This window comes from Zeugodacus cucurbitae, chromosome 4 (genome assembly GCF_028554725.1).
Source record: "Zeugodacus cucurbitae isolate PBARC_wt_2022May chromosome 4, idZeuCucr1.2, whole genome shotgun sequence".
NCBI lineage: Eukaryota > Metazoa > Arthropoda > Insecta > Diptera > Tephritidae > Zeugodacus > Zeugodacus cucurbitae.
In genome coordinates this window covers 73408550-73426916 of record NC_071669.1, presented here as the reverse complement: position 1 = coordinate 73426916, position 18367 = coordinate 73408550, and the positions used below count along the sequence as shown (strand labels likewise).

Sequence of the window (18367 nt, the reverse complement as noted above, 5' to 3'; positions counted from 1 at the left end):
CTCCCGACGTACGCTCCACCGCACTGCGAGTGTGTGTCTGTGTTGAGCAATTGTGAGTACAAATCGCCTCGTATGACTGGCCCGCTATTATCAATCTCTGCATTGTAAACAGCAACAATAGCAACAGCAATGAGCAAAGTGATCAACTTAATTCCCAAAAGTATCAGCGAGTCGGATGATTGGCACAAATGCGATGTAAATGTTGGATAGTAATTTGTTTCCTTTTGGTTTTCTTATCGCTTCATTAAAATCGGAAAATTGTTTTCTATTAATAACTTCAGCTCAAATGCATTAGCATACTTCGGCGCAACAGCAGCAAAGCGACAGCAAAAAACTTTTAACTGAAAGACGAGTCGCCACGTAACGGATCAGACGTAATTTGGCGGATAAGAATCTACCCCAGCAAGTAGCAGTGCATTAGTCCCTCGCCTCGCACATTGCAAAACCCGCTTTCATTTTATTTTATTTTATTTTGGTTTTGAGCAGATTGTGATTCGCAACCCCTGCTATTTCGCCGTTAATGCGGCGACCTGACAATCCCAAATCCGTCCTGCTGTGCATCTGTGCATGTGTGTTTTTGCGTGACTTTGTATGGATTTCATCGAATGATGACAAAGATAAATCCTAACACCTTTGACAAAACCTCGCAAATGGCATTTTGTGTCGCTTAGAATAGCACAGCACAGCACAACACCGCGGCTCATCGAAGCACCACACTCTGCGCGTCTTATATTGAAGTTGTGTACACTTTGTTGGCTCTAGCGCATGCTAATGTGGATCAAGTCATTCGATTGGAATAATCACTGTTTTACTACATGTTTTAGCATCGAGCATTTCTCAGTCAAATTTTGCTTACGAGCAGGCAGCTCACGGCTCAAGTGAGAGCGTTAAGCTTTTTGGTATAAAAGCCGCGCTTCGCATTTCGCTTTTCAACAAGTGTAGCCTCACGCAGAAGACGACTGCGTTCGAAAATGACTTGCATCCCACTCCTTCCACAACGACAGCCAGCGAGTGCCGGCGATTTCGCAATTTTTCTGAATCATCTCCCGACAACTTCGCTGGGCTTTTTGGGCTATTGTGGCTCTTGTCGATGCAGTCAACTAAATAATTTGAGTGCCATTCAAGTGATTCGGGTCCAGTGCTCATGTTTCACGATTCGCATTCTTTCTCTCCAAGGCTGACGCGCTAAGTGTGTTTTCCATGTGTGTGTGTGTTCGTGTGCAGTAGTGTTCTGTCTGATGTTTAGGGCAAATCTTTAATTCAGCGCCCGGCCATTGTGTGTGGCAGGTGACGTGAAATCGTAAAGTTCCTATTGTTATCGCTTCGACTTACACACACACACACAAACTCATGTCAACTGACTGAGAGACTGACTGCTGGTTGGCTTACTCACCCCATAACGAATTGCTCTGGTGCGCTCCTACAGCTAAGCGCGCGGGTTCGTGTGCGTGTGTGTTGAGCCTGTCCGTGAAGAGCCAGCGGTATTTACGCGTATGTGGTCCGCAATATTTTTGCTCGCGGTGCGAAGCTGCTCGTTATGATTATTCATTTGAATTTGACGTTTCTTTACTTAGACGAAATCTGTTGTTTTTGGGGTTGCTGTTATTGCTGTTGTTGCTACTGATTTTACTGTTATTATTGCGGACGGACAAAAGTGAATAAAAACTGTTTGCCGATTTAATGACTTACATCGTTTTATATACATACATACATACGTGTATACAGGATACATATATGTGTGTATATATACGGATTTTCGAGGTATCCCCGAGCGTTATACAATACTCGTATCTAGAAAAATTATAACTTAAAATAAATAACAAAAATTATTTAAATCAAATCAAATTCGTAGTTTTATTGTTGGTTTAACTTTTCTAAAGCCGTTAAAAAGTGTTCTGTTTAGAAAGTTCCGTTAGATGTTTCCATTATTAGGAAATGTGCACTTTTGGCACTTTATAGATTCTTCAGGATAACGTTCTTCAAAGTATGCAAATTCGTAAAGATTTTGTACCTTTTCCAATCTCTATTGTGGAAAATGCCTTCATGAATTGCCTTACTACAAGAACTACATACACCTCGGTCTATATCTTTTACTCCAAGACACTATTTTATAGTTGAAAGCGGAAGACTACACATTTTTTTCTACTGAACGGGTGCGAGAACTCCTCTTTCTGGATCGTAGTATCGCAACCACATCGGTCCTCACTATTGGAGCCACTTTTATGCAAAACTCCACAAATAAAACATTGATGAGTTCCAAACCATCAAACTCCATTGTTTGGTTGAAAAAGTTTTGTTGGAAAAGTTTTGAAAGATCTCGTGATCTCTCGTTTGAACATTCCTTAGCATTTATTTTTCCACTTTGGGTCGCTGATTTTAATATATGTACTGTATGTTGCTATTCAAGCGATTATTCTTTTGTCCTTCGTTTGCAAAAGAAAGTCCATTAAATGCTGAAGTTCATATCAAAATAATAAATAATCCATGTGAAAATAATAAACATAATACGAAATTCCATTTTCGTCGAACTTTATTTTCATCAGAGTACATTTATTAAGATAACTGTATACATTTCATTACATTACAACCTGTATTAATTGATCCGTTAGTAGCCTAACCTTACTCACGCCAAACTTTAACCTCACTTAAAGTTTAATTTTATTTTAGGAAATGACTAGCCCCTGTTCATTGTATTACAATAAAACTCTACCTTACAAAAATATATATTCACTTATCTATTCATAAATATTTCTCTTTGGTAAATATCAAAAATCTCACATTTCATAAAGCTTGTTAACAACTACATTAAGGTACCTGATACTTTGAGTTAGTCTAATAAAACGTCAAGAAGTCGTTCTTCCCAATCCGATATTGTGAAAACGAAGTATTGACATGTTCACGTTGACAAAATTTCGACATTCCAAGACAAAACAGTTAACGATTAAATGTCAAATCACAGTGACACCCAAAAATAACCTTTTTGCGGTAAAATAGCGTAATCTTGTCTTGATACTTCTTCGAAAAGTTAAATTGAATGACTATCTTAGAGTCGTTGATAATTGACAGTGTTTAAAGTGACATAAATTGGAATTTTCCAAAACGATCTTCGAGTATAAAGTCTACTGAAGATCACTTCAGATAAATCCAATTTTTAGTAAAAATAATTATTTTTGAACAATATTAGAATTAATTTTTAATTTTTCAAAGAATACTGAGATGCAGATCCGTTACTCAACGGTAAAGAACTGCATAGCCGTTTCTTTAAAGAGATCGAAGCAAAATATATTCATTATAGAAGAAGCATCGTTAGGACAAGCAACACAGATGGTTGTCTCATCCGAACAAGACTTCGGTAAGTATTGCTTTGCACTTTTACTAAGCACAATCGTCATCCACCATCATTTTGGAGTCTTCGTCAGCAGTTCTTATCACGAGAATCAGCGAAATGTGCGAATAACTTCAAGATTTGTGGATGAGTTCTCGTTAAGAATTAACATTTTTAAATGAATATGTAAATTAGTTAATGGACGCTTTGAGTTCTATGAATGACTGTGAAGCTATTGACGCCGATCCTCATCCATAGAGCTCAAAGACTAAACTAAATATTATTTTCTGTGTACCTAACAATTGTATGATAACTAAATGGAAAATAAATACTCTAAACTGATCCCTGGCTTTCCCCCAATAACCCCTTACTATATACACTAAAATACCTAAGAGCGCCCGTTGCTATACGTGCGAATACTGTTCGAAGCTACCGTGGCTGGTGTTCAACATCTGCTCGTTGTAATCGATCCAAGGTGGCGTCTGAGTGAAGAAACTGCTAGTCTGGTGCAACATTGACGGCTGCGCGTGCTTACCTCCTTGCCTCGCCATGGGTGGTGATGGCGCAATGATTGTCGTCGGATCCTCCTCGCGATAGCAGTTGTCGTTCGTCGGTAATTGGTGGTTATATGCAGACTGCGTCGTGAATCCAGCTGATGTGAGGTCCGGTACGTTCCGCTCTTCTTGCATGCAGATACCACCCGTGTACATGGCACTTGATGTGGGTTGTATGTTGGCTGCTGCTTCGAAGGTACTTTTATACAGCTCGTACTTCTCCTGAGAAAAATGGGGATGCGTCGTCAAACGGTCGACTAAGGGTTTATGTGTTTCGTGTTGCACATTGTAGGGGCGCATATCACTACCATACGCATAGCCCTGTGGGGGACGACCGCGTTGCAGCAGGTGCTGTTGTTCCAAGTAGGGATGCGCTGCAGACATTGGTTCCTGATGTCCGTATGGCACCCGTCCGCCGCCCAGCCCACAACCCATGCTGTATATGCTCGTGTAGGGTTGTGGATTAACGAAAATCGCATCGAATAGCTCTTTAGTGATACGTTCTCCACTTAGTGTGAAATTTTGAAGCTTCTCGAGGTCGAGGTTGATTGTGCCACCACTCTCCAGCACCTGCTCGAGCGCAAATATGTAGTTATGCGCGAAACGTAAAATCTCGATCTTCGTCAGCTTCGTCTCCTCCGGCAGTGAGGGTAGCGTGACACGGAGCCGCTCCAGTGCGTCATTCAGCGTGTGCATGCGATTGCGTTCGCGATCGTTTGCCTTCATGCGGCGAAACTTTTTGATGCGCACCACCTGGGTGGGGCTGCGCGAACGCGTTACGCGATTCTTGCCGACGGCATATTTGCGCTTGGGACGCGGTTCAGTCGGTTGATCACAATTTACGGCGCCGGCGGCATTCTTTGTCGGTGTCGATGTTAGCGTAGGCGCGAACTCAGATTCTGTCAGCGGCGCTTTGCTGATCACATGTTCTACGAGTGTGCGTCCACTGCGAGTACTATGGTTGCTGCTGGCATCGAGCAGTGCAGGAAAGGAGGAGCGCTCCAAGAGTATGCCGCTGTTGTTGTAGCAGCCAGATGACATAGGTGACTCGGCGGCCGCATAGAAATCGGCATTAGCATCGAAGATGAGCTTTCGCGGCTTAACTTGGCGATCGGTTTCGAAACTTTTCTCGTAGCCGCTGTCGTCGGACGAATCCTCAAACTCGAATGAGCCATCGTCATAACCACTATAGCACGAGGACATTTTGTTGGTTTTGCTGTTATGTTTAAATTGTTTCTTTTTCAACTAACAGTCAGTTTCGAACACTTGTCACTTCGGCGGCTATGCGCTTGACACGACACGCAATGTTCGTTCACTAGACGACCTAGTAACGGTACGATTATATTTCGAGAGTATGCATTTTCAATGAACGCAAGCTTGTATGGTTTTGTTTTTGTCGTGTGATCACTCGTTTGTGTTTCGGTTGTTGCCCGTTGCGCGTTTCTTTACCAACTAAACGGGCTTTAAGGGCACTCATTAGTTTTATACGCGATGTGCGACCATCCAACAACCCGTTGGCCGGCGTTCGCTCATGAGCCGTTTGAGCAGTGCAACCCTCTGCGTATTGATGTCGGTCGTGGCGGCGCCATCTCAAATCCTGCCGATTATTGCAGGGGGTTGGTCTAGTTTGCAACAACTACAACGATTGCAGTGCTTTGATGCCGCGCGGTGTGGAATGGCGTTGTCAATGACGTTACCACTGCCGCGCCACCCTTACAACCCGCCCAATGCTGAGGCGACGGCGACGTAAGTTGTGAGCGCAGTCACCAATCGGAAGGATGACGTTGTCGAGCGGCACTAATGCTTGTTGCGCGATCAAAGAGATTTGGCTGCAATCAGTTCGGTGGTTCGGCGGGCATGTGTGTGCGTGTAATGCCTGTGCGTGCAAGCCAACAGTGCTGACTCTTGGTCTGCAGTAAAATTATAATTGTATATGCGTATGTAAATGCAAGCTCTTTAGGGTTGCCAAATTTAGTAAACTTGATTTTGAGGTATTACTGATTAGAATAAATACTTGCTGACTTAGTACTGATTACTGGTACGGTTTTACCAGAACAAATCAAAGAGTCCAAGCGAACCCAAACTGTAGAACCCTCCTCTTATTTAAGGAAGTTAACAATACCTGTTCAATACGAAATATTTAATATCTGTTTAGTTCGACGTTCTCTTGTATTCATCTATGGCTCATACATAACTCTTTCTAACCTAGAAGAAGGGTTTTAGACCATAAAAAGGTCTGAAAGTCTGAATTCTCCTCGTCAAGGATAACTTGTAAACTGTTCCTACAGACCTGGCTTCCATGTTATTCCACTTAGAAGCCTAAAGAAGCCAAAACTCCTGTAGAAGCAGAAGAAGAGCGAGGCGGGAATAAACCTATATATAATATGTAGATTAAATAATTTTAGACTAGTCAATAAAATATATCGCAAAAAATAAAAAAATTGAGTGCTTCACCTATATCGAGATCTATATTGCTGTCTGCATAAATGTATATATTCCTGATCCATGCGATATTTTTGGGAAGAGTCCAGAAAGCCATTACAATGCAGGATCTTTCAGCTGAATTCACATATTTGTTTTTTTCCCCATGGCAACCCTAAATTAACAGAATATGCTTAAGGTTTTCTTTGGTAATTGTTTTTGTTTTTATACCTTTTTATGTTAGTCGATGAAATTGCGACGCGTACAAACAAACGAACTTATATCACCCATACGCACACATACACACACGGCATGCAGAGGTAAGTCCACATCAACGTGTCGCCTCGAGGCTTATCAACGGCAATGTCGGACGCATTCTTAAGGGTTGATACGTTTGATTTACTCTCGCTTTTTCGCAAGTCCAACAACTGCCGCGTGCGATGAGTGGGTAGCAATTTCACTGCGCCCCCGGGGGAAAACACACAAATTTGTTTATTTCAACACAAAGAGTCCAAATGGAAACCGAATCGGAAGCCGAAAAGAAAGGAAACCCATAAAGAACTCCAGCGATTATCCACTGCCCAAGCAGCCCGCTGGCGATTAATTGTGGCGCTGGAGCGATGCGTTCAATGTCCATCAAACAATCCGGGTGAGGATTCTCCACGCATTAACCACTTGTGGACGATGCACTTCATTTGCAAATGTTCTGAAAACTGGGTGCTTCCTCACTCTGCATATGTGTACGCAAGGAAGTGACCATTTTGTTGTGGTCCTAATGGCGATACTTCTTTCATTCTTCTGTTTTTTCTGCAATCCAAACCGCAAATTATTATGCCACAGAGAGTCTTGATTGTTCATTGTTCCGAGAATTGGTTTGTAATCACTTCAGAAGCTCCCTTTATGCGAAGAAGTTGTGGGCAGGTGAGTGAGTGGAAGAAAGCAATTTGGGGGAGGAAGGAAACGTCGTTATACAAAATAATGTTTATAGTGCTGTTAATATATGGGGAAAAGGCGATTAAGGTCGTTGACATAATTTAATCGGTAGTAAAATGTTCAATTCAGGTGTGAGGCGGAGATAGTTGTCTTCGTTTTAGGTAATTTGCAAATTACTTTACGCACATTTTGGGAATTACAATGCATTCTCCGAAGTGGTTTCCACACTCGGATTTATATTTTGGCAAACGTTTAACAGTTTTGTTTATATTTCTTCTGGATTGTCTCAAGTCCCTTTCAAATAAGCCATGCGAGATAGAATCGAGTTAAATTTAAGTTGTTTAAACGCATCCAAACTTAATTTACTTAAATTATATAAATATATTGTCCGAAAAGACGATTAACAGAATGTAAGGACTGCAATCCATAATTATGGATTTTGGTATGAATTTCAATGAGAAACCGATTTGTTTAATGGATGGTTATTCGTTGACCAGACCCAGAAATACTGACCGAAAACTCATGGGCATCAAATATATGCAGATTTTAGAAAAGCGGGAGACCATCGGCTGTTCTCCATCTCCAAAGAGATCAAGCCCCTCCTATAAAATCTGGAATCACCTTATCAATAGTACTACAAAAGACATTTCGAGTAGCCTTCAAGCACTCAGATTTCAGTTCGTATTTGATGCGTCTAGTTCCACATATTTCTGTATCCCTGTGAACGGTACACTTTTTTGCTGTTAGCAGAGATAATCAACTCATAATCAAAAATGTAAAACTTAGTACGGTTCTGGAAAGGGATGCCTCTCAAAAGCCTTACACTCATATCTGCTTTGCTATAATTGTTTTATTCATAGACTCGTTAAGCCCCATTTCTGCTCATTATTGGACTTAATTGCTTTTTAAACAACTTCACACTGTTATGTGGTGAATGCTCAACGGCCGGCGTGGTATTATCTAATGCACTAATTCAATAAATTAACCCTTTGAGTTGTTGGGCACTCACGAGCGCTTAAACGCTTCGTCTCATGTTCGCACTCAAGTGCCCGAGTCTGTCACAATTTTCGTAGGCGTGACGTCGGCGGCTGCAGCCGAGCATTTGTGGTATCATAACACGGCCACGTGACATGCCATGCGCCACACATTGAGCCATATTTGAATATCGTAATAACGTAATTACACGACAAAAGGTGCAATAGTCCGTGCAAGTGGCGATGACACCGTAACCGTTCGTCGGCCATTCTTCGCAGACAACGAAACGCCCGCTTAAGAGGCAAAGTGCAAAAGCAAAAATAACAAATAAAGCAACAGCAATCGGCTTGTAAGCTTTGGCTGGCGCCTGTCGCCACTTACCAGAGCCGCACGTGCCGTCCAAGATCGCAAGGTAAACAAACCGCGGCAACTAGTCGGCGGTAGCTGATACGGACGGGTGTTCGGATAACTGGTTGAGTGTTTGAGTCCTTAAGTCATTGTGTTGGCGGCGGTGGCGTGAGTGTCGCGTGCCACCAACAGCCGTTAGACTGTGTTGCCACTACTGCAACTGTTGTGAGAGGCAGCGATTGCCGGCGGCTGCAGTGACAGTTGGCGGGAAGCGGCTTAAACCACTAAGAACAAATTGTCTTGTTGGCGTAATGACTGCCACGTGCGGCTAATAAAAATTTAAATAAATATGCAACAGAAACAAATTTAAGCGGTTTTCATAAAAAATATGTAAAAAATGATGAGTACAAGAAGAAGTTATGATGTGAGAACGTTCAAGCTAGAAAGACACATTTTGGATATTTGAGAGAATATAAGAAATAATATAAAGAAGAGTAGAGAGGAGTAGAGCTGCGATAGCGCGTCAAAAGAATATCGGGTTCCGAAGCTTTATGATATTTGACCCAATCTACAAGAGAAGAGAAGTCTATAATTTAATGTAAATTTTTCAAAAACTTAGAAGAAACGAGTTCGAACTTCAGCCTAGTCAGATGAGAAAACCTTAAAAGCAAAATCAACTCACTCGGATACAAGTATTTTAGCTGTTGTTGTTGTAGTGACAGATAAAAGTCCTATAAGGATTTTGAGAACTTCTGGCCGAATAAAGATTCGGATGCTTTCCGGTTACTTGGGCTGGATCGTCATAGGTAGATAACTCAATTAGTGATGACATGGATATCATTGGCTTCATATACTCACAGATTACTAAGACTCAATATCGTCTTCAGACGTTTTTGTTCATTGCTTTACCGAACGGTTGTCGAAGAATCTTCGGATCTTTGCTTTGTTAGTTCAACGATCTTTAATGTTCCACAAAAGTGACTGTTTAAAGTAGGATGCGACTTAAGTTATTTCTTCTATGTTCTATAGTACAACTATCTGTATAGTATTTATTCAATAATATCAATAAAAATGTACTTTTAACCAGAAGTGATAAAACAGGTTGCTTCTCTCTGAAGTTTCTAAACTAGGTGTTGATAATTAACTAGAAATTAATGTGCGTGGAAATGGCGATTTGACTAAAATTAATGACGACATAAATGTACATATGTCCGTATGCGATAATATACTAGCCACAGCGAATGGAGTCATCGTGTTTGCCACTGTGCAAATTGAGGACAATGTCCAATCGCATTAAAATTCATTTCGCTCATTGTCCTTGTCAATGCCAAGGCGTTGGGGTGTCACGAAAATTGTGCGACCGCTGCTGCTTTGGACAAACGGGGGAAAATCAATGGCGAAAAGAGGAAAGTCAGAATGTCCTGGGGTATAAAATTCTATTTGCTTTATGTGGGTCTTCTACGAATTATTAATACATATTTGCTTAAGACCAACACCAAATACACCGACACACAGCAGAGAACGAATGAATAGCTGTGATGGATGGGTCGAATGTAGGGACTTCGAAGGTCGCTTGCAAATATGTACATGTCTAGATAAATAAATATGGATATGTGTACTTACAAATGCACATATTTTGTGTATGTGTGTGTGTGTCTTTTGACAGCGCAGCCTATAATGATAATCCCGAAGCGGGGGTTCCTTGCAAATGCACATTGCTCGCCTGCGTTGTTGCTTTGTTTTCGCTATTGATGTTCCAGCAGATTTGAAGTGTACTTTTTCGCTGGATAATTATGCATTATGACCGTATGTTTGTGTGTGTGCATTTTTCGGCTTTTTGTTGTGTGTGTTTGCTTAGTGGCTCTCTGTTCCTGGCTGTCAATGTCAAAAGGCTATAATCTTGATGTGGATAAACAATGCAATCCGAATGGCAATGTATTGGTGGAACACATATTTGGAAGAATTCTCGAATATTGGTCCGAAAATGAAGAAAGGGAATTAGTAAATTTTGTAATACACTTTTAACCAGGTGTAAACTCGACAGAATTTCTTAAATTTCCAGATAGTTTTCTGCGGCTACAACAACATAACCCTGGTATCTGTACTTGTTCTTTTATTGTTTTATGCGTGCTAAATTCTAAATAATTCTTCCAATCCTGTGAGTACATCGTTTTTATGACAGTTCGGCTTATGCCATTCCAATGGACCCGGGCTTATATCCGACAGAAGACTACTTACCCAGTGAAACATTTTAGACTAAAATAGCAATATTCTCACGAATTGGTAATCAAAATCATTCAGAAAATGTCAGGAAACTAGATTCTACATACTTTTTAATAGCTCTAGAAATGGCTTAATAAGAGCTTATAAGAAGGTTCTTGATATCGGATTCATGTGAGGGCCGAGCTTATTCTCCCGTTTGTGATGTGCGCCTTGATCTTATTCAGCAAATGGAAGTACCTCAAAGTGTTCAGTCACAGGATTGGGTTCAAATCCAAAATCTGTTTAAAGCTAAAACCCAAAATTAGACTAATACCGAATTAGAGATCCATCGATTATCGGGTCTCTTAAGAATAAGTATTAAATGTGGACGGATTGAACATAAAACCATGATTTGGTGGACGGACGTTCAAGTCTCGATCGAACCACGAAGTTGAATTGGACTATTTTCGTTTGTTTCAATTGTGATTTTATTGTAATTTTCCACCACATGCCTCTTAGGTAGCGAGCATTATAGCGCAACTGCACTTTCTTTCCAATTTACGAGATTTGCCACACTTTCCATTAAATTCGACTATGTGTGAGTGCAGCAAATTCGAGTGTCCACCGAAAGAACACGCACAAAAGCCAAATCGAATTCCAGGTGCAGTCAAATAAAAACGATTTACACATTTCCCATTCAACGGCAGTGCACCGCGACGAATCGGGGTGGGAATTCCTTCGACAACAATTCAACAATGCCCTCGAATTGCAGTGAAGTCTCAAATTACAACACCAACTTTGACGCGGACGGAACGGAGGAAGCTGGTAGTGTGCCGTTGCAGAGGTCGTTGATGCTGCTGATGAATTTCAATGAACGCAAAACCATTGAGGCATACATGTGGATGTGTGTGTGTGTGTGGGCCTTGAGGGTAGTGCGAGCAAACATAAGGAGCGCTACGAATTGAATTTATGCCGCTTGTTAGAACGCAATTAGCTCGAGGCAACTAGTGTTCAGACCAGCGTACAATCACTCACACACATCGGCTAACAGACGAACCGTCGAGCACACATACATACTTATATGTGTATATCGGGTATGAAGGAGCAATGTTTGATTTGTTTAACGTAAAAAACGCAATGCATAAATTATTTGACTTAGGCCCATGGGCCATTGGTAAATATTTCCTACATAACAGTTCATAAGTAAATAATATCTATGGCCCATTCAATATTTACACACGCTCGTGCTCAGACACATACGCACACAAGAATGTGAACAGGTTTTCTCACCGCTCTCCATTTGACGTTGGTGCTCAATTAAAGGGAAATTAATGCAAATTATCTCATTGAGCACAAATCAAATTAAGGGTTAAGATCACTGCCAGCATTATACATTAATATATACTACCTACATGTATATCTGTTCGAAGCTAATGTCTTTTTCCGTTAGCGATAGTGACGCTCCTATGTCAGATACTTTGCCGAGGGTTCACCATATATTCAAATAGTGTTCACATTCTCTACGGAGCTCAAGCTGAGTACCATATATATATCGGGTCTGACCACGTCAAAAATATTATCATCTTTACTGAATCTCATAGTCTATTACGCTTCTCGTCCCTTCATTTACATCAAGTTCTTCTATATTACAGCTTGACTTTTATGGTTCGACTCTAGGCAACCACCAACAATAATTCTGTTTCTGAAGATGATCTCAACCACATTAGGTTTCCATCTTAACTAAAAGTATAACTCTTGCTCTCTTAACTGATGTTTAATGGTTCATGGGACTCCAAACCCAAATCATGTTCCAAGATAAACAATGTCGGCAATCCAGATAGATTAGCTGGACGACGATTGGATGAAGATTGGTCCAGGCGTAAAAACGGGATTAAATTTTATCTAAGAAATTATAGAAATTCAAAACTTCTAAGGCCTCGGTAGATTTGTGACTGTGTCGTTATGGATAATATATATATATATCTAAATTCTAGAACAGATAATTATATTTTATCAAAATCAGTAAAAGTTTGTATGAAGTTCTTCTCATTAGAATTAAGTCTTTAGAGATTGGACCGTAAGAGAAAGTCTCAGTTTTCATTAAACAACACAATTGTAACTGCTTCATGTCACCTTCGCATTTTCCCAGCAGGACATAGCGCATAGAAAACGAGTTGAATTAAGGCTTTTGAATACCTTTAAAATAGAGACTGTTAGATAAAAGAAAGTCCATTCTGCCTTTAATCTTTATATTTTGCATTGTTCAAAGATTGCCGATTTGGAAGAACTCTAGAAAAATAAAAACTGGTGCTTCGCGCTTGAAGAAAAACAACTTATATATGTATGTACGAGTATACAAATGTATTTATATGTATTTTGAAAGTTCGAAAAGATCATACATTTCATGTAAATTAAAATATTTTTGCGCGCTAAATTAAATAATGAATCGCGTTTCTTTAGCTTTGCAACACATCCACTTAAATGAAAATATTAAAAACTTATATTTCTGCTAAATCCATAAATAATACTTATTCACTAAGATCCCTGCACCGATTTAAACTAAATCCGGTAGAGTGGTATTTCCTCCTCGTATAACGGGTCGGCAGTCATGTCAACATCCTCTCGCACCGGCTCCAATTGACCGAAACGTTCCACTTCATCCGACGACGACGAAGATGATATTTGTATGTAGTCGATAACGGGCAAGCTGGTGACATTTACGCTTGGACCCACACCGCCACCACCGGTTTCATTGGTGGAGATGCGGAACTTCAGACCGCTTGCGCTGCGTGGCGTCACTTTTAAGCTCTTCTGCGCACGTTGAGCCCGCGCTTGCACCGCCGAGCTGTTAAGCCGTCCACGCATCGGACGTGCTACACGCGGTCTTTGTTTGTACTCATCCGAATCGGTGGACGACTCCGAGGAGTACAGGCGACGCTTTAGCGTGTCCAATAAGGTGCGCTCGCCACCGAAGGAATTATTGCTGGACTTTGAGCTTTCTTCAGACTCAATATAGGTTGCTATAAGTGAACGATAGGTTGTATTTAGCTGAGAGTAAAGATAATTAGAATAATTCATTGGAGCTAACCCTTTCGTTGCGCACGTCGCAGCTTGCACATGCGCTCGGCCACTGCTTGCAAATCCATGCGCTGCAAACGTACGCTGGGCTGCCGCAACATTCGCACATCGGCTACTGTGAGTCTGCGCAAACGAACACGTAGTTTCTTCTTCATGCAAAGCTGCATTAGCTCCTCTTGCGCTGATCTCTCACCATGCTGCATTACACCTTCATTCGATTTTCTGGGGCTTTGGGAGTTCCTCTCGTCTTGTTCATCTTTACTGAAGTCATTGACTTCGTCACTGTCCCGCCGAGCAGTTGTGGATACGTCACTTTCGTCATCGTGCTGCAACAAGTAGAGAAATTATTAAAATTTTATGATAGCTAATAGTATATTTAAAGGTCCCACCATTTCTGCATCAGTGGAGTATTCCAATTTGCACTGCTGTTGTGTGTATTCTTCTGGTCTTCCTTCAGTCTTCTTGTTCTCCCTCTGCTGTTGGCCAAGCAGTTTGGACATTTTCCGTTGCAGCATTTCCAGTTTGGTCGACTTGTTGAAGAGGTTACCGGTCTCTAAATGTGGTACTTTACTCTGAACGGTTTTCAATTCTTGCGAATTCAGGCTCCATATATCCGCAAAGGGCTTGAAGCCGCTGGTGCTGTTGTCGAAGACTTTGCGCTCCTTTAGAATTTCGTTGAAGTCACGTTTAGCCACATTTGCTGAGGCTGCTTGGCTGGCGGCCGCGGCGTATTTTTCATCAAAAACTTCTTTCTTCACCTGCACTGTGGTTTCTTCGTTGGAATTATTGCCATCCTCATGGTTCGGAAATTCATCTCTTTCCATCACATTTGCGATCATAGCAGCGGCGCGGGCTCTGGTGCGGCGTGTGCTCATGAAGTACGAGTCGAATAGTTCCGAGTGATCGTTTTTCTTCGCTATAATGTAGAGAGAGAGAGAGATTATTTACATTTGGTTTATTCGCGTTATTTGAGCGCAACTCACGTTCATGCTTAGCCGGTTCGTCCAGGTCAGAGTCCGCTTCGAAGTCCTCCGAGTCCTCGTCATCATTCTCATCGCTGCTTTCCTTATTGAAATTCGGCGCGTTCGAGTTCTCATAGCCCTGCTCGATGCTACCATAATCCAGCTGGGGTCGGTGCTTGTATTTTTCATAATCAATTTTCAAAAATTTCAGCCGGTCGTTTGCCTCGGCCATGTTTAGCTCCACGAAGTGACGCTTTTTATCGGCATCTTTCAGTAAAGTTTTGCAACGTTTCCTCAACTCCACCCAGTTAAGAGCCCAGGCGAGGCTTTTGTTGCGCGGCAAGAAAATGACGGTGAGCAAGTCCTTAATGGTGTTGTCTGGTAATTTGAAGCCGCGCAAAGCTTTATAGATTTGGCCATAATCAACGTCGGGCGCCTCATGATTGGCCAGTTTTAGTATTTCCTTCACATCGATGGTGGAGCTAAGCAGTCCGTACTTGGCGTTTATGGCGTTCACCTTTTCACCTTTGTCACGGCGATCCTTTTTGGGCTCCGGTTTTTCGTCGTCGTCATAGTTTTCGCCGGTTTCGAAGCGGTGACTCAGGCGATTCGAACGCATACCACTACGTATAACGGTTTCGTAGTACTTCTTGCACGGATTCAAATAGAAACCGGTCAACCAAAACTCCTGCTCCATAAACAGGTGCTCTTGGAATATAATGGCGAGGTCTTCAAAATGACGTGAGAGTTTCACTTCGAGGTTCAACAAAAACTCTGGTGTTAGTCCCGGATGGTAACGCCAAGTCTCTATGGCGTTCAATTGCAGCCCAATGATTTTGAGCAGCACGATGAGCTTAGCGAAATACCAGCCTCTGTGTGTCTGAAAGTTGGAAGAGACAGGGCATTAGTGCGTGAATATTATATAAAATACTGTGGCTTACCCGCTTCACCAACACCGTATAGACATAGTTAAGAACTTCCTCGTTATTGGGCAAATGTTGGAAGACAGGATCTACTCGGCGTTCGCTATCTACTTCCACGGTGGTAGCTGCTTGATTAGCCTCCTCCATATGCTCACTACTGCCAATGTTACTCAAGCGATTGCCTTTACACATTTTAGTGTAGAAATTCGTCATATTCTCCTTTGTTGCAGACAAGCTATGGCTCCGACGCTTCATTTCCTTTTTATGCAACTCCTGCATCATGAATTCTTCACTACGCTCCCTTTCATTAATGTAAAGATACATGACGCGTTTGAAGTCCTCAATGCGCTTACTGAAGTCGTCCTCATTCAATTTGTTCATTTCCATTATTAAATTACCGAGCAGATAGCTCATATAGGATTGCGATATTACGCCAAAGAGGCTCACAAAATTCTCGTCGTAGGAATCATATATGAAGGCGTCAATGAACTCATTACTACTTATATTTAGATGAATGCAAGTTATGGCTATGTAACGGGCGGGTGTGTATTCCATTTGCTCGTCCGCATTCCTTTTAACACTCCCCGCTTCCATCATATTTTGGTAGTAAAAACGTATGTTATTCACCTGAGCGAAGATTTTTTATATATAATGAATGCTCTCGTAACACTTTTCGGTAAATGCAATACTCACCACATTATCAATAACGAATCCGCGATTTTCATCCATTTCATATATGGCCATGAGGTAAATATGGCAGATAAGTATTAAACACTTTTTATGTTGATCATTTACTTCTGTGCAGGACAGTTCTGCTTGAAGCTTTCTCTCCTCATATTCATGATTCCAAGCTGCAATGATGCGCATTGACAATTTACGAGCTCCTTCGAAAAATCCAGCGTCAAAGAGTTTAATGAGACGCAACAACAGCATAACCAAACCCTCCTTTTGCAAATGCTCGATATCTGTGTGTACAACAATAATAATCATTAACAATAGTTTTAGTTGTTATACAAATATATATTTTATTACCTTCAGCACTAGCGGGTGCTTCAACATGTTCACTGGAGTGAGTCAAACTCCTTATAAGGTTGCTATTGCACGCTATGAATTGTTTCAAATAGGGTATGCCCCAAGGTTTGCTGCCCAATTGCAACGCGTAGTCCCAGTCAAAGATGTTGCCATATAATTTCAACAACATATCCTTGGCACGCCTAATGCACACCAACAACATTGCTTTGTAATGCGGTTTACATTCCTCCCATTCATTGCTGAACCATATATCTAGGGAATACTGTGTAATTTGTTTTAAAACCGTACACAAATGCGGTGATATGTCTTCCTTGTTTTCCAATTCATCCCAATGACCTTGGCATATTTCCCAACCGTACAGCACTAGTTCCAGGCGTTCACGTGCCATCAACTGGAACACGTCCAAGTCGGAATCTTTCATGGTGTAGAAAAATTTCAACTAATAATATAAACAATAAAATATATTAACTTTTGCAAAAGTTGGAGTGCAGCTTTTGACTCACCGCAACGAATTCATGGAATCCAACTTGCAGGGCAGAGCTGCAGAAATGTTCCCTGTTTTGTGCATTGTATGGCAAAATTACATCCATTTCTGGTTCGTATTTATTACAAATTTACTATTTTAATTGCATTATTTACACCCGAAAAATTCACAAACTACGCTGAAATGCCGCATACAAAGAATTACAAACAGCTGATTGGAAAAAAGCAGTGTTGCATAGCGGAAAATTGCCGGTCACGTACACCACTGAAATCGTGCTATTATATCTTCGCGAACAAACATAATTATTATGACAAATTGCTCGTGGCGAACATGTGTGCTCGCGAACAAACGTTCTTTTCGAACGGGTTATGTTAAAATAAATCATAACATTTAAAACGATAAATATATAAGTATAAACAAAAACATTTTAAAATATAGATATTTAATGAATATTTATTTTGTTTGGATCGTCTGGGTTAAGGCATCAGAGGTTGTCTTCGACCTCTTCTAACCAAAGATCCATAATACAATTTAGAATGAGTATGTTTGAGAAGACAGGCAAAGAGTGATTCCCGAGGCAACCTGAGCTCCTCCTGGTCATAGTTTGGTATTTGACTTCCTTTAAAACAGTCTCGGTAGGGAGTTGACTATATTTGATCTTACTGTCTGTGAATTACGATGAAAATTGTTTCTTTATTTTTCCTGGGATAAATATGCCTCCAACGAGTATCTTCAAGAGGGTCAACAAATACCAAATGGTTTATCGTTAAATTTGAATTTTGAGTTTGAATGTGGAGTAAAGACGGGGAAGAGGATAGGCTTAAAACATGATGGATGGATGATATGGTTTATTTATTTAACATGCATAAAAATCTAGATTTAACGCCAGTTGAGAATTTAGAGCATGCAGACTAACTCTGTTTCCTGCTCTCAAGGTTGTTGGGTCGATGAAATAGTAACAGTTCTTAAACAATAAAGTCTGGGACAATTCCGGTATTAGAAATAATCAAAGATTTTCATCTAAGGTATAAATTTCTAACGATTCATAGCCTTTGTAATATAAAAAATAGAATGTTATGTCCATTATTGTAATTCCATGATCACGAGCCTTCTAAGCTTTCTCTCTTTTG

The 18367-nt window shown here is 40.9% G+C and overlaps 2 protein-coding genes across 2 annotated transcripts; both read right to left on the bottom strand.

The window, feature by feature from the left end:
- Positions 1–2513: 2513 nt before the first annotated feature.
- Positions 2514–5421, bottom strand: LOC105211257 (basic helix-loop-helix neural transcription factor TAP). The gene has a single exon (XM_011182606.3). It carries the CDS (start codon positions 5080–5082, stop codon positions 3730–3732), a length of 1353 nt encoding a protein of 450 aa, XP_011180908.1. The 5' UTR covers positions 5083–5421; the 3' UTR covers positions 2514–3729.
- Positions 5422–13100: 7679 nt separating this feature from the next.
- Positions 13101–17480, bottom strand: LOC105211268 (uncharacterized). Its single transcript, XM_011182617.3, has 8 exons — positions 17257–17480; positions 16754–17192; positions 16415–16686; positions 15740–16348; positions 14820–15678; positions 14226–14752; positions 13847–14162; positions 13101–13778 (listed from the first exon to the last, which is right to left on the bottom strand). Exons 1-8 carry the CDS (start codon positions 17341–17343, stop codon positions 13318–13320), a joined length of 3570 nt encoding a protein of 1189 aa, XP_011180919.1. The 5' UTR covers positions 17344–17480; the 3' UTR covers positions 13101–13317.
- Between the last annotated feature and the right edge of the window lie 887 nt (positions 17481–18367).

Bases quoted from the DNA above. Each gene is read 5' to 3' on its own strand.
- LOC105211257 (XM_011182606.3), bottom strand. From the start codon at position 5,082: ATGTCCTCGTGCTATAGTGGTTATGACGATGGCTCATTCGAGTTTGAG.
- LOC105211268 (XM_011182617.3), bottom strand. From the start codon at position 17,343: ATGGATGTAATTTTGCCATACAATGCACAAAACAGGGAACATTTCTGC. The intron at 17,193-17,256 runs GTGAGTCAAAAG...TTATATTATTAG, and splicing joins GATTCCATGAATTCGTTGCG to TTGAAATTTTTCTACACCAT. The intron at 13,779-13,846 runs GTTAGCTCCAAT...GTTCACTTATAG, and splicing joins GCGACGTGCGCAACGAAAGG to CAACCTATATTGAGTCTGAA.